At 52.4% G+C, this 14,619-nt stretch overlaps 1 protein-coding gene across 12 annotated transcripts in view; it reads right to left on the bottom strand.

The window, feature by feature from the left end:
- Positions 1 to 14,619, bottom strand: part of SEMA4D (semaphorin 4D) — a 127,636-nt gene that overhangs the window by 12,637 nt on the left and 100,380 nt on the right. For 7 of the 12 annotated variants that reach the window (XM_032260419.1, XM_032260421.1, XM_032260416.1 and 4 more), the window contains 9 exons: positions 14,426 to 14,539; positions 13,267 to 13,418; positions 10,882 to 11,057; positions 10,646 to 10,802; positions 9,367 to 9,589; positions 8,425 to 8,540; positions 6,591 to 6,763; positions 6,472 to 6,515; positions 2,285 to 5,033 (listed from right to left, as the gene is read on the bottom strand). In XM_032260419.1, the coding sequence (XP_032116310.1) occupies positions 4,108 to 5,033; positions 6,472 to 6,515; positions 6,591 to 6,763; positions 8,425 to 8,540; positions 9,367 to 9,589; positions 10,646 to 10,802; positions 10,882 to 11,057; positions 13,267 to 13,418; positions 14,426 to 14,539 (2,081 nt within the window). In that variant the 3' untranslated portion in view covers positions 2,285 to 4,107. The remainder of the gene's footprint in view (positions 1 to 2,284; positions 5,034 to 6,471; positions 6,516 to 6,590; positions 6,764 to 8,424; positions 8,541 to 9,366; positions 9,590 to 10,645; positions 10,803 to 10,881; positions 11,058 to 13,266; positions 13,419 to 14,425; positions 14,540 to 14,619) is intronic. The other 5 variants (XM_032260426.1, XM_032260425.1, XM_032260424.1 and 2 more) reach the window with 2 other exon arrangements.

The following is a 14,619-nucleotide window of genomic DNA, read 5'->3' on the forward strand; positions in this document are numbered from 1 at the left end:
CTGGTAATAGAAACCTCACCTTTCCACTTTGTTCCCAGCCCTTCTTAACACCTTTGTAGCCAGTTCCCTGTGTTAAATTCCCTGTGCTTAAAATACCTGGAGTGGTTTCTGTTGCTGTAACAGCGAAGTCCCTCCTCCCTGGGCACCTGCCTTTCATTCCCTATGACCCCAGGGGCTTGTGTACATGCCTAGCTACAGGGAGCACACTTGGGAGCCTCACATTTAAAAACATAACAGTGGCCAGGTGTGGTGGCTCACGCCTGTAATCCCAGCACTTTGGGAGACCGAGGCGGGTGGATCACCTGAGGTCAGGGGTTTGAGACCAGCCTGGCCAACATGGCAAAATCCTGTCTATACTAGAAATACAAAACTTAGCAGGCATGGAGGTATGTGCCTGTAATTCCAGCTACTTGGGGGGCTGAGGCAGGAAAATCGCTTAAACTCGGGAAGTGGAGGTTGCAGTGAGCCAAGATCGTGTGTCACTGCACTACAGCCTGGGTGACAGAGAGATTCCATCTCAAAAAACAAAACAAAACAAAACTGTAAGTGCTCCTGACCACACATTCTGCCTGGTCCTACCAGCAAAGGGGCCCTGGGTCCATGGCCAGGTCACAGGGACCCAATAGTCGCTTCCCAGCCTCCCCACCAGGAAGGAGCTTCCTGGGTCTGCCTGAAGGACTTCAGTGCTGTGACAGGACACAGGCTCCATGGAGACACGAAGCCATCCGGGCTGCCTGCCCCAAGGCAAACTACCTGGATGTGGAGCACCATTCAGCTGTGAGAGCAGCCACAGGTGGCTCAGCACAGGCTTTGTCCACGGCACCCAGTGGAGGGCAGGAGCCCAGCAAAACTCCATATCCGCAGCGCTCCATGCACACCAGTATTTCTCCTGTCCGATGCTGGCTGCCAAGAGACATTCTGGGCTCAGCAGACTTGGGTCACCTGGGGCTCTCAGAGCTTGTTTACCGGGAGAGGGCAGCACCTCAAAACTCTCAGGAGCTACTGACAGTGTGTTTAAAATGTTTAAAAAGGGAGCAATTGGGTTTGCTTTTCCTCTTCATTAACTTCATTCCTCCCCCAGGCAGGCTCTAAGATGCCACTTCCTTTCTTTCTCTATCTACTGATCAGTCAGACGACAACACAGTGGCCACCAGGGCCACCAAGCACTGCCAGAAGCACCAGATACATCTTCGAGGTGTGGTTCTGGATATTCTGCTATCTTTCAAGAGCAGACACTCCATCAGAATATTTTCCAATCCAGGGCAAATGCCTCCTATGTCCCAGGGGAGTACACTAGACTCAGTCTTTTCTGCTGTTATTTTATAATGATGATGGTGACTTTTGAGACGGGGTCTTGCTCTGTGGCCCAGGCTGGCATGCAGTGGCGACGTGCCTCATTGTAACCACAAACTCCTAGGCTCCAACAATCCTCAAGGTACGTGCCACCAAGCCTGGTTCATTTTTTGCATTTCTGGGTAGAGGTCAGGTCTTGCTATGTTGCTCAAGCTGTTCTGGAATGCCTAGCTTCAGGCGATCCTCCTGCCTTGGACTCCCAAAGCAGGGGGACTATGCCCCCCAATATTTTCTGCTTTTAAATACCACACAGCAAGTCTTTAAAACAACTCCCAATCTGGAAGCTCTGAATATTTTTAAAAATTTCCAAATACCGCTTATATCAACCTCCAAATTGTTAGCAGAAATAGAAGCACTCTGGCTCTGGAGGCTGAGGCAGGAGGATGGCTTCAACCCAGGAGGCAGGGGCCACAGTGAGCTCTGATTTTGTCACTGCATTCCGACCTGAGTGACAAATGGAGACCCTGTCTCTTGAAAAAAAAAAGCTGTTTTAAGGGAGAAGCAATCCTATATACCATGGGTTAGGAAACTGGGGCCTTTGGGGCAAATCTGGCCCACCACGGATTTTTGTAAATAAAGTTTTATTGGCACACAGCCCTGCCCACTCATAGCGTACTGACTATGGCTGCTTTTACAATACAACAGCAGAGCTGAGTGGCTATGACAGCCCGTGGCCACAAGGCCTAAATATCTAGCTCTTTACAGAAAACACTGGTTGACCCCTGTATACCAGAAGTGGCTTCATACTAACTGTTTAGTTTCCCTCAGGATGGACCCACAACGAAAGCGTGAAATGGCTCAACCAAGGGATGCAGCCAGGACAGATAAGGAAGGTAAACGTGGAGGGGTGTGGAGGATGCCCCCACCCACCGCCCACCTGCAGGAGGAGACAGACGGATGGGGCACAGAGCACACAGAGGGCCCGACTCACCTGTGGCCTGGCAGAAGAGGTGGAAGGTCCCCAGGACGTGCACGTGCTGTGCCTGGTCACTCAGGAAGGGTGGCAGCAAGGAGACGCTTGAGCTGCTGTCGGGCCCTGCACCCGAGGCTGGCCAGGGGGTCCAGGGAGAAGGTCTCCCATCCCCTGCATGGCCCAGACAGGACAGGGAGGAGGAGCCAGGAGGAGGGAGGGGCTTAGGAGATGAGGCTGTGAGACAGAGAGGACAGAAAAGAGAGGGCACTGAGGAAGAAGTCGCCAGGAGCACGTCTCAGGCCAGAGAGGGCACAACACAGCAGGAAACGGACAGAAAAGAGCAAGCCCAGCGGTCCCGCCTGGGCCATGCAGGGGTGGGAGGCTGCACCGCCTCTGCTAAGGAACGTCTTCCCCAAATCAAGGATAGAAGCTTCTCATTTATTTGGGTATTTTCCAAATGTATACAATTCAAAGTAGAAAAATAAAAACAAGGTAAATCTTATAAAACACAAATGTTTACACCAAAATGGTCAAATCCTATCATGCTGGAAGATGAGACTGTCCACACACGCACACAAACATCCAGAGTTTATTGCTCTTCGCCATGGAAAAAGTGTCTCTTCCTGATGGGTATTTACAAAGCAGGGAGATGGAGCATGAAATTAACCAGCGTTGAAATCGTACCACCCATTCACATCTTCAGGACAGTGCCAGGAACAGCGCCGTGCACTCGAGGGGGCCCAGTTGCCTTCCAGTGGTGAGCAGCGCAGGGAGTCTGGATGGAGAGTCTGCACAGGCAGTGGGTATGAAATTGAAGCAAGAAAAGAAAGGAGACATTAAGAGAACCAAAGGCGCCCTTGGGAAGGTTCCATCTGTCTCAATGGGAGGATCGGACCGATGGCTGTGGGCACCAGATTGTACCGCGCTTCCCGTCTCAGCTCTGGGCCAGCCTGGCTCCACTCAGCTCACCTGGGTCACCTTGCCTTGCTCAAAACCCACCTCGCGGACATGGGAAGGTCCTCGTCTTTGAGAGAGTAAAAGTTAAAAAAAAAAAAAAGAAAAATGAAGTACAGAAAGAAAATTTCTTCAAAAACGATGCTTCCCTCAAAAAATAAAGTTAAAACAAGAAAAAGGTGAGTGTGCTCCGAGGTGTGTTTATGTCTACATTTCTAAAAGCAGAAAGAATGCATTTAGCAAAAGGAAGTTTATCCCTGAGAATCTTAAGCAAAGTAAGCCATATTTTATCCCAAATATATAACAAAATATGGAAGATATACATCTTCTTCTAAATATTAAAACACCTGCTTATGTAATTTAAAAAAAAATGACCTATGACATCAACATAATCAAAGCAAAATCCTAAAAAAATAATTAAGTGGAAGAAAAGGTTCGTGCCAATCTGGACAACAGGCGATAAGTTACCAATCTGATAAACTAAAACGTCATTTCCAATCTGGAATTAAATCATCTTTTAGTGGCTGCTAGGAGGAGGGGAAGCCGAAGGGATGCTCTTCTCAGCCAACAGAGGTCCAGCCACCTTTCCCCCACTACAGAAAGGGCTCAGGAACTCCGCGCCACCTGCAGGACTTCTTAAAGTGCTCCGACTGACTGCGGACCACGAGACCGGGATGCAATGCTTGTCATTTTTCCAAAAGGACAAAGAGAAACCAAGTCACAGGCTCAACCCAAGAGAAAATAGACAGAGGACTAGGGTTGTCTGCACGACGCGGGCTAACCTACGCAGCACTGCACGAGACTTGGATACTGAACAGCAGAAACACAAAACTCTCCACGCCTGGACACATCACGGCCGAGGCGCCGGTGGGGACACGCAGCCGGCCTCAGTCTCCATCTGCGTCTGAGTCAGCGAACTTCAGCTCACACTTGACGTCGAAGGGCTTTTCCCTGGCAGAGAGGTCGTCAATCCTCTGCGAGTCCTCCCTGTCCGTGGGGACTTTGCTGGTGATGGTGTCTTGCTCAGTCTCATAGCCAGTGTCCAGGGCCGGCTTGGGGTGGTCCCCATTCTGCTGAGAGAAGCTCGCTGGCTCCACCAATGTCTCCTTCAGGCTCTGCTCACGGTCACAAAAATCTGACTTGGGCTTCTTCTTCCCGAGCAGCAGGGCCGAGCGGAATTTCAAGCACTGTCCAGGCAGGTAGCCCTTATAGCAGTTGTAGACGAAGAGGCAGAGGAAGAGAACAAAAAAGAAGAGGAAGAGGGACATGAGGAGGCGGTTGTCGCTGGACTTAAGATACATGGTTTTCTCTGAGTGGAGCTGGGGGACCGTGTTGATGACGATCTTTGGTTCGCAGGATGTGCCGGTGGACGCAGGCTTGGGAGGAAGGGTGATGGCCCCAGAGGAGGTGGCCTGCACGGCTGGGGTCGGGGAAGAAGACCCTTGGGAGGATACCACCAACACTTTGGTGGCAATCCTGCTACCTTCTGTCTGAACAACTGGCAAGGTGGGGGCCACCACGGGCTTTGGAAGCACCTTCACTTCCAGGACATGCTTGGCGACCACTTGGAAGACCGTCTTGTTCTTAACCCTCTCCTCTGACAGGCACTGGTACACCCCACTGTCTCCTTCTGACAGGTTGAAGATAAGCAAGTTTTTTCTGCCCATAAGACCATACTTGGGGCTCTCGACCTTCAACACATCATTCTGGAACTTCCAAAACACCTGGGCCAGGTTGGACTTTTGGGAGCATTTCAGCTCTGCTGTGCCACCGTGCTTGAAAAAATGCTGCCGGTAACTTCCTTTACTTTTATCTGGAACATCAAAATAAATGTGCACAGTGTCAACAATCCCATTTGCTACTTAACAACTTCTTTAAAAAAATAGGTTAAGACCCACAAGATGACGCAAGAGTTTCACCCACTGGAGCAACATGGAATCTTCCAGAACAACTAAGGAGATAAAGACATGCGTGACCAAAAAGCAAAGATGAGCCCTGGATGACAGACCAGGGGGGCAAAGAAATTGGAGGCAGCTCTGAGCAGCAGAAATCCCATTTCTCACCCCTGTGTCCCGGAAGAAAACGCGTCAGGCTGGGGAGGCTGAGCAGAGCCCATTCTGCACCTAGTGTCAGCACTCTGAATCAGACACAAGACGTTTCTGCTAGTGGCTACAAGGAAGGCTGGCCTTTCAGTGCATCTCAGCACTCTCCTGCCTAAACTTTTCTTTTTTTCCTTTCTTTTTTTTTTTTTGAGACAGAGTGTGGCTCTGTTGCCCAGGCTGCAGTGCAGTGGTGCAATCACAGCTCGCTGCGGCCCCAACCTCCCCAGTTCAAGGGATCTTCCCACCTCAGGCTCCAGGTAGCTGGGACTTCAGGTGTGCACCTCCAGGCCTGGCTACTTTTTGTACTTGTTGTGGAGACAGGGTCTCACCATGCTGCCCAGGGTGGTCTTGAACTCCTGAGCTCAAGTGATCCTCCTGCTTCAGACTTCTAAAATGCTGGTATCACAGGCATGAGCCACTGTGCCCAGCCAGCTTTTCTTTTCTTTTTAGAGTTTGAGTCTCGCTCTGTCACCCAGGCTGGAGTGCAGTGGTGCAATAAGCTCACTACAGCCTTGAACCCCTGGGCTCGAGAAATCCTCCTACCTCAGCCTCCCTGGTAGCTGGGACTACAGGTGTCTACCACCATGCCCAGATGTCTAAATTTTTCTTAGTCAGATGACAGCTGTCTTGTCAGGGACAGGAGGACACAGAACCGAGGATCAAGTGTGCGTTTAGCACCCTGGAAGGTGGCTTCTGGGGATGGGGCATCCTGGCCTGATTCCATCCCTCCCTCTGGGCATGGTGCTATTCCAGATATCCACAGGTGGGTAAATCCCAGATTGCAGCCCCAGGGGAATCACCACTCCAGCCCCTCCACTGCCTGAGGATTAACCACTCATGGGCTCCTTTCTCCCCATTTATAATAAGCTTAGGTTTTGTTTAACGAGCCCCAAGCAAAGCAGAAAGAAAACAGGACGGTTTTGGAAGACCGCTTTCCAGTACACAGATACACTCTAAATGGCTTCAAATACTCTTTTGGCAAGAAAAAAAGACAGAGAAGACCACGAGTCTGCTACGGGAACTTGACCTCTGCTCCAAGTGGAGAAAGAAAAACAAAACACACACAAATGCCACAGCACTGAAGCACCATGAAATGGTTACAGGACCTCGCCACTCCCGAAGGAAACGGGGTGTTGAGGAACCACTCACCCGGGCACACAGAGGCATCGCCGCTCATCTCCTGAATCAAACCCCTGCAAAGCAACCAGCACATGTTACTCACCTGCACACACGGGGGGCATCCACGGGCAGCGCGTCCCGCCCCGTACCTGCTGGGACTCTCGGTCTGGTGCAGAGCCACGCAGGTCGCCGTGGGCGGGCTCCAGGCGCAGTAAGGGTCCCGCGCCAGCACACAGTCCTCGCAGGTGCTGTGCTTCCCGCAGAAGGCCAGTGGGGCCTGGACCACCCCCGAGTTAGAGCCGGCGTAGACGAACCTCCTGCCCTGTGCGTGTGAGACAGGAGAACTAGTGTCAGGCAAACAAGCATCCAGCAGCAGGGCCTCTGCTTCTGCCCTAGTGTGTGGGAAGCGGCTAGAGCACACCTTCAGGGGACATTGCAGTAAGGAGGAGAGGTACTCAGAACCAGAGGAAAACAAGGCAGGTCTGCGACCTTCTGGCAGAATCCACGTGCTACGTCAGGGATCACTGGGCCTTGGGTCCAAATCCCTCTTCCCCGTGTGGGCACCCACTGCTCGGGTTCTGCCCGCCAGCAGAGTGCTTCTCTGCATGTGTTTCTCTTAGCTGGGAGCAGGCTGTTCAGTCCCCACAACCAGAACTCTCCATGCAGAGGGGGGTGCATGAGCCTGACTCCCGGCCATCCTCCTGGCCTCACCACAGCTGAGAGTCTGGACCCAGCAGGGGCCTAACGTAATAGGGATGCTGAACGGACGACTTACGAAGGATGAGGACGCAATAAATAACGTAAAAGGAGGAATGATGCCTTTTGCTTTTCATGTGTCTACATGTAAACGGGAAGAACTCACAGATGGGAAATCAACCTCCAAGCTCCAGAGCAGCCACAGCCACGCCCACAGCAGAGGGCAGGTGAGACTCTCCCACCTTTTGGGACACTTGGCTCCCAGTGACACTGGCTTCAGGTCCATCCCATCAGCCCACCTGGCACCAGCAGTGCCCAGCACACAGGCAACCAGGACTGCTGACGGGTTTTTAACACAACTCAGCTGGAAGGAGGGTGCCATACGCTGCACCCACCTGAAGCTCGGAGGCATGCAGCAGACCTGGAGGCTGGTGAACAGATGCCAAGTACCCGGCGGCTTATAACGAAAGGCTATTTCATTCTCTTTCCCTTTCAGAACTGAAGGACAACTCTCCACTAGCAGAGAGAAGCGTTGACCATATAAAAGGACCCAGGCTCCTTAAGCTTTGTGGATGCAGGAGAGGGAAGAGGGTGGGAGACCTGGAGGGGCATTTGCAAATACGCACCTGCCAAGGGTAGCTCTGTTCTTACCTGGCCAGACAGGGGCCCCTTCCTCTACCTGTTGCTCCCGGCTGAGGGAGGAGGGGCCTGACTGGACCTGGATCCCACAAGGTGGGTGGAGGTCCTGGCAGGAGCCAGGTCTAGGGAGGCAACCCCCTAAAGGCAAGCATGGATGCCCACCCACCCCTGCCAAGGGCTGCGTGGGAGTATTGCAGGCCAGAGCAGAGATTCTCAGCCACAGGTGGAGAGAGCTTTACAGACGAGACAAACCATCTTGAGGAGTTTCCATGCTGACGAGTCAGCTGTTACCACTATCACACAGATGCAGTCTGCACACCCCCCAAGCTCAGGGCACAAAAAGGTGTTTTCATGGAGTGGTACCCACCTCTCCACAACCTGTAAACCTGCATCAACAACTCAGTGACGTTCCAGCAACTTTAAAGAGAAAGTCCCATCTCCCCAGGTCTGCCTTCCTGCCTTCACCGGTTCAGATCCCAAAGCTCACAGAACGGCTTTGTGTCAAAGTCTGAAGGTCTGCTCATCCAAGGCAGATAGACAGAGGGGCCTGCCTAGGAGCCCAACCCCAGACTGGCAACTCTCCGGTCACCCAAAATCGAAGCTACCGAGTGGGAAAGCCTCCCGGTCTGGCTGCCTGCATCACTTTACCTTCTTTGAAGACAGCAGCAGGGTCTGGACTGGCTCAAAGTCCTGGAAAAGCTGGGTCTCCTCGATGATGTGCACGGAGTGCTCGAGGCTGATGGCTTTGTGCAGAGCTCCCCGGTCTGCAGGGTCAAAGCTACAAGTCAGTGACACTGACCCAGACACAAAAACCAACGACAGTGACCACAGCAGCAAACTTCACACTCTTCACTCACAATTCACTCCCTCAACAAGATACAGAGAAAACAATGATTTTGCATTAGAAACAAAAAATGGAAAAGCCTGTGGCAAAATAAACAACTGGAAACTCAAGTGTTATGGGTTATTCCAGTTTTTTCCATGGAAAGCAGACTGTTCCATGGTGGACCCCAACAATCCTCATCAACAGTCAACATTACATTTGAAGCTGGATGCCAAATGAGGGGGCTCCCACACTCCATCGGCCCTCAGGGTGTCATTGGTAAGGGCCCTAGGCAGGCAGTGAGGGCAGGGGGCATGTGAGGTCAGCTGGGAGGCTCCCAGGGCCCCTGTCCCTGTTCCAGACAGAGTTCACGTGCCAGGGCACATTTCAAACCTGGCTCCTCGGCCAGGAAGCAGGGACATGGTCTTCTGTCAGCAGTTAGGAGACGCCAGGCTGACGCCTCCTCCCAGGCTGGCTCACACCTGCGCCCTGCACAGGCACTGCCCCAGCTCCTCAGCGGCCAGGACTCCTCTGTAGCAGCTCAGCCCAGACGCAGGCCAGGACTTGCATTTTTATTTTTAAGAAGTACCCCTAGTTGCCTGGTGGTCCCAGATCTGAAAGACACCTGGTGTGGTGACTTCTCAGAAACCTTTTCATGTTCCCACAAACCTCCTGGGTCACCTCGAGGGAGGCAGTGGATCCACTCACAAAAGAAAATTGGATTTCCCGGTTTTCCTACCAAAGGACACAGATGTGCCGGAACCCACCTGTGCTGACAAACATGACGTCATAGACAGTCCCATCCAGAGCCTGGGTCCGGTCCACCACGATCTGGGTGTAGTTCACATCTTTCTTGATTAACCTGGGCCTGTTGTCTATTGGGGTTACAGAGTCGTCCATCAGAGGGTGGTCTTTGACGAACTGCAGCGTCTTGTCTGGCAAATTCAAGGAGCTGGTGTAGTTGGCTGCCCGCGCCTCGCTGTCGATGCACTGCAGGGAGAAAACCCCCGCTGTTAATGTGCTCATGTTCCAAACACCCAGCGCGCACTTCCACACACGCAGCCAATGCAGGAGGGCTGCAAAACCCGGAAACCACGCAATGCATTCCTTGAAATGAGGGTCGCAGTGAATCACTTCACTATGCGGAAAGGTGGCCTCTCTCTAGCCTGAAGAGGACACAGTTATAAAACCCATCTGCGAAAGAGAATTGCACTTCACGATACATACTCAGGGAAGGAATTTTTATCTATTTGTAAGTGAAAAACACTTATTGAGCTTTTGAAATTGAAAAACAGAACACTGATTTGCAGCTTTCTCAGGAAAACAATGCTAAACACTGCTAAAAACAGGCCAATTTTAAACAGTGTAAGAGTCTGAGGGTTTTTTTTCTAGCTCCCTGATGTGTGTAAACCAAAATTTGTGGCCACAAGTGAACACATTTTACCAAACTATGGACAGAAGGAACCATGGTGGTGTCAGGGACAGACGCCCTTGGGAGGGAGCTGGTGCTAGCCGCAGTGAGCTCTCAGGGCTAGGACACCACAGGTAGGCCACAGCCCCACCAAGGACCATACACATGCCTCACACACCCATTTCACCACGTGAGGGAGGGAACTGGACTGGAAATTCCCAATTTCTACACAAAGTTCACTATATTTAGGAGGAAAAAACGTGACTCCTGTTGACTAGTGGACAGTGCAGAGGCCTTTGCCCAGAAAATTATTTCTCTGTAAGAAACTGAAAATGAAATTGACCTTTTTCTTATGCAATGTTAATTTTGCAAAACAGCTGCCCCAGCGTCACGGCCTTCTTGTTTGTGCAATAGTGTAGCAATGGCTGTTATGTAACATGCAAAGGGAAGAAGGATCAACTGTGTTCATTGGCCCTCCCAGTCCTAACGCAGAGAGCCCTGCAATGACCAGGTACCCAGCCCATGGGCAGGCCCCAGTGCTTGCACTGGGCTCCACGCTCTGGGCCTTGAAAATAAACTGAAAAATAAACTGTTAAAAAGGAAAAGCACGGCCCGCCCCCAATGCCCCCGCTCACCGATCCAGGCCGCGGCTTGGGTACCGGGCCATTGTAGCGCACCCACTTGGTGTGGGACTGCTCCACCGTGGCACTCTGCATGTACTTCCCGTGGGAGAAGACCTCCTCGGCCGTGGACAGGTTGTAGGCACACACTGCTGACAGCCCCACGTTGTTCCTGGGGAGGGGAAAGAGGTGATGGGACTGCCTGGCAGGCATGGGGGGAACAAGGAGGGGTCTCCGCCCAGGGCACTTACAGCTGTGGGCTGAAGAGCGCGTAGAACACAGGCCCCTTCAGGCCCGGGGACCTGAGCACGAAGACGTCTCGCAGCACATTGAAGATCAAGCTGCTGTCCGGCTGGGAGCAGATGAGTCGGGCCTTCAGGAAGGAGGTCCACTTCTTCTGCAAGGTCCTCAGGCCACCCTGGTCCCCCTGAAACCCGACAACAAGTACATGGTGGGCCGAGGGCGGATCCCCTGTGAGCAGGCACTAAGGTCAGAGGTGCACCCCTCCATGGCCCAGCACAGCGCAGCTGTGTCTGAGTAAAACAAAGCTTAGGCAACAGGGGACAGAGGCTGCAGACAATTATGTGTGTGGCCTGCAGTGCCACATCCAAGTTCCAGCTTGGATCCCAAACACTCCAGGGTTAACACACAAAACAAAACGGACAAAAACCCACTCAGTGAAAGCTCATTCAATCGTCCATGCCTGCACGTGCCCAGCACTCAGTCCTATAACCGCAGAGATGCTTCCGTGCTCAACACTTCCAAATGCCAATGCCCCTGGCCCTGTGTGACTCCTGACACACGACCCATCAATGAACATGCTCTGGGTGGGGTAGGTGGTGGCAGCCTCCTTCCATGGGGCAGCCACAGCCCTGCAGCCTGTCTTGGGCAAATGTGTAAACCTTCCTCCCCTTGAAGGAAAAGATCCTTCACTTCCTTTCTACCCAAAGTATCTGCTAAAGTGCTTTGAACCTACTAGGTTCTTTATAAATGCTTTTCAGCCACCTGATGACCAATACACAATTATAAACTATGCATGACTGTCTGTGGTCTGGTGAGAAATACTGAAACCATAAAATCCGAGTGCAGAAAAATATGAAATAGAAGCAGCCTTACTTATTGTGAACACAGGGAAAATGTTCCCTCTTCATCTCTGCTGTGTGATTACAGGAGGCCAAATTCTCTTTTTTATAAAAGGACTTCATTTTGCTCCTTGATGTTTTAGCAAAGAATCATTTCTAGCACATTTTTCATCATGGGTCTCATTTGGCTTTCAGGTCATGGTGAGTAGGCGAAGGGTTCATGTGTGCCTGGGTGGTAGGCAGGAGCTATGGGGGCCAAGCGCAAACCACCCCAGTCCAGGGGTTCAAACAATTGTGGAGAAAAAATACGAAGGGATTGGAGGGGATGACAGCTGGGCACCTATGACTTGCAGAGATTTGTGGGGGGTGGGGCTGGCTGCACTGTGCCTTACTGGATGTGTTCACTGATCCTGCTGCAAACCCTCAATGCTGGATAAGTCAAGGTCAAGGCAGGTCTGACCCTTGGCTTCCCAACGGCAGGAGAGAGCTCGAGCCCCTTGGCCAGTGCTGCTCTGAGAACATTCTGAGCACTCACCGCGCACACCTGCAAAGAGCCCTGGCCCTGCAGCACCCTCCCCACCTCAAGGAACACTGGCCGGCCCCCCACACTCACACTTTTGGTAGGATGGTTTCCTGGTCTGCAAGACAGGAGCATAGCAGCTATGGCTGGGGGACAGGCGGAGGATCTGGTCAGTGAGCCCTGGCTAGAGAAGGCCTGGGCAGAGGCAGAGCACCAGGCGGATACTCAAGTGAGCATATCACCCACCTTCTTCTTTATGTGAGGGGTTGTTAAGGGAACGGCGTCAAAAGCACCCACTTTGTGCGCCATAGGCATGAAAGGAACCCCTGCTCCCTGACGTCCTGATGGTCATCACTGTATGAGGAAGAGCCATGCAGGAACCATCTAACAATTTCCACGAGGGATGAACAGCTACCTGCTCCGAGCTGAGCGCCTGGCCAGGGACACGGCAGCTGGCTCTCATGGTTTGCCACGGCTCCTCTGAGGCCTGGCAATCCGCCTCCCAGAAACTGCCACTGAGCAGCCTTGAGATCTCCTACAGTCAAGCCCACAGGCCGTTCTCCTGTGCTGACCACTGTGCCTTCAGTGTGTCACTTTAAAGACACCCTCCCTCCCCCAGGATGTGCCTAAAGCTTTGTGTTTTGGCGGACTTCTTGGTTCTCTCTTCCTAATCTTAAACTGTCAGTTAATGTTTCAATCTCAGGTAGATTAAGAGCCAAATGGTGACATTCCGACAGACTCTGGTGAATATATTCCACAAAGCCTTGCTTTTTATACACTGGGGAGGCTTGAGGGGGGTGCATCAAAAAACAGAACCTCCTGAGAACAGGAGGCTGATGGGTCACACATGGGGGCCAGCATTCCTCCTGTCCCCACGACCCCCAGAAATAAGGCCTGTTGAGAGGCACACCTGAGGCCCCAGGGAATAAAGTGCTAGGGGAAGTGGCATTTCAGACGAAGGTCGGAGCACTCATCATCCAGGCACACTACTGCCACGGCAGGGGCCAGGCAAAGCCGGACTGCCTGGCACTCACCTTGCACACTCTTGCTATCCGTGGGATCTGCAGCCTGAACACAAACTCATACTCCACAGACACCTCCGTGAAGAAGAAGTAGACCCTGTCATCCTCGCCGTTGGGGCTGTCTGGGCTTTTTCGGATCACGTCAGCAAACACGAAGTTAGGCTCTGCAGAGAGAGGTCAGTGATTATCCCGGAACACAGAGCTGGGGGACTGCCTGCACCCACGAGGTCACCAGGCCGGCCTGCACTGCCTTCGGGGGCCTGAGGGCTTCCCTGCAAGGATATCTGGAGTGCGCACATGCCATAACCCAAGCAGAAATTCCAGGGTCCAGGGATGATGACAGCACAGAGCCCAGATGGTGCCCTACCTCCACCTCCCTGGCCTCAGAGAGATGCCCTCAATAGTGGTTCTGGGGAGCGCATCCTACCCAGGTTCACCCGAAGAAGTGAGGCTGGGCCTTCTGATTACAAGGCAGGGAAGTAGATGGTATCAGTATCAGAGACCTACGTAAGGTATGCATTTGCAGGTTTAAATAACACATGCTTCAAATAAACAAACTCTAACCACATGATCCTGCCCCGCCCCAAGGAATAGCCAGCTGTCCCTGAATCTTGGGTCTTAGGATCTGCCCTGAGGTAAACAGGTTCAAAACCCAGGGCTCTGCAGGCTGGCACCCACAAGAAAAGACCCCATGAACAGCCACCAGCTTCTTCCTGCACATTGAAGATGGAAATCAGATACGTGCTGCTGGCAGCAACAAGGCACCCAGAGCCATCCAGCTGGGTGCTAGAGGCTGGCCTGCAGGCAGGGCTCACACCAGTGTTCACTTTAATTTCACTCTGGTAATTACACCATGTCCCCATCCGATTAGTCTGAGTTTGCCATTTACTATCAGATTCTCACTTTTATGAGAGTCCCAAATCCATTTATCGGGGGTTAGCGGGGAGCCGTCTTAAGACAGTACACGGTTAGCAGAGAAAACAGCAAACAAGGCACCGTGGGACTCTGGCCATTGCTGAGCAATTCGGGAAGCGTCCACCCCACCCCTGCAAACGGCGGCTGACACAAGCTTGGGGGCCCTCAGGGCTCAGAGACAGCAAAAGGAGAGATCAATGGGGGCATGTTCACGAGGAGACCACACCTCCCGCTAAGGTGCACTGCTCCTCCTTACCGTTCAGCCAAGGGATTGCATATTCCGTCCTCAGAGGACTAGAGGAAGAATTTCGGGCGATGATGGGTTCACTTCCCAAAAAATTATACGACGTCCCCGAATAAAGTTCTCCATCTGCAGGGGTCCAGGAGAAAAGAGGAAAAGGGAACCAACCTCTCAGGCTATGGCACCAACACTGGGACAGACATTCCACA

Source organism: Sapajus apella, unplaced genomic scaffold (assembly GCF_009761245.1).
Source record: "Sapajus apella isolate SASKATOON/1434 unplaced genomic scaffold, GSC_monkey_1.0 scaffold118, whole genome shotgun sequence".
Classification (NCBI taxonomy): Eukaryota; Metazoa; Chordata; class Mammalia; order Primates; family Cebidae; genus Sapajus; species Sapajus apella.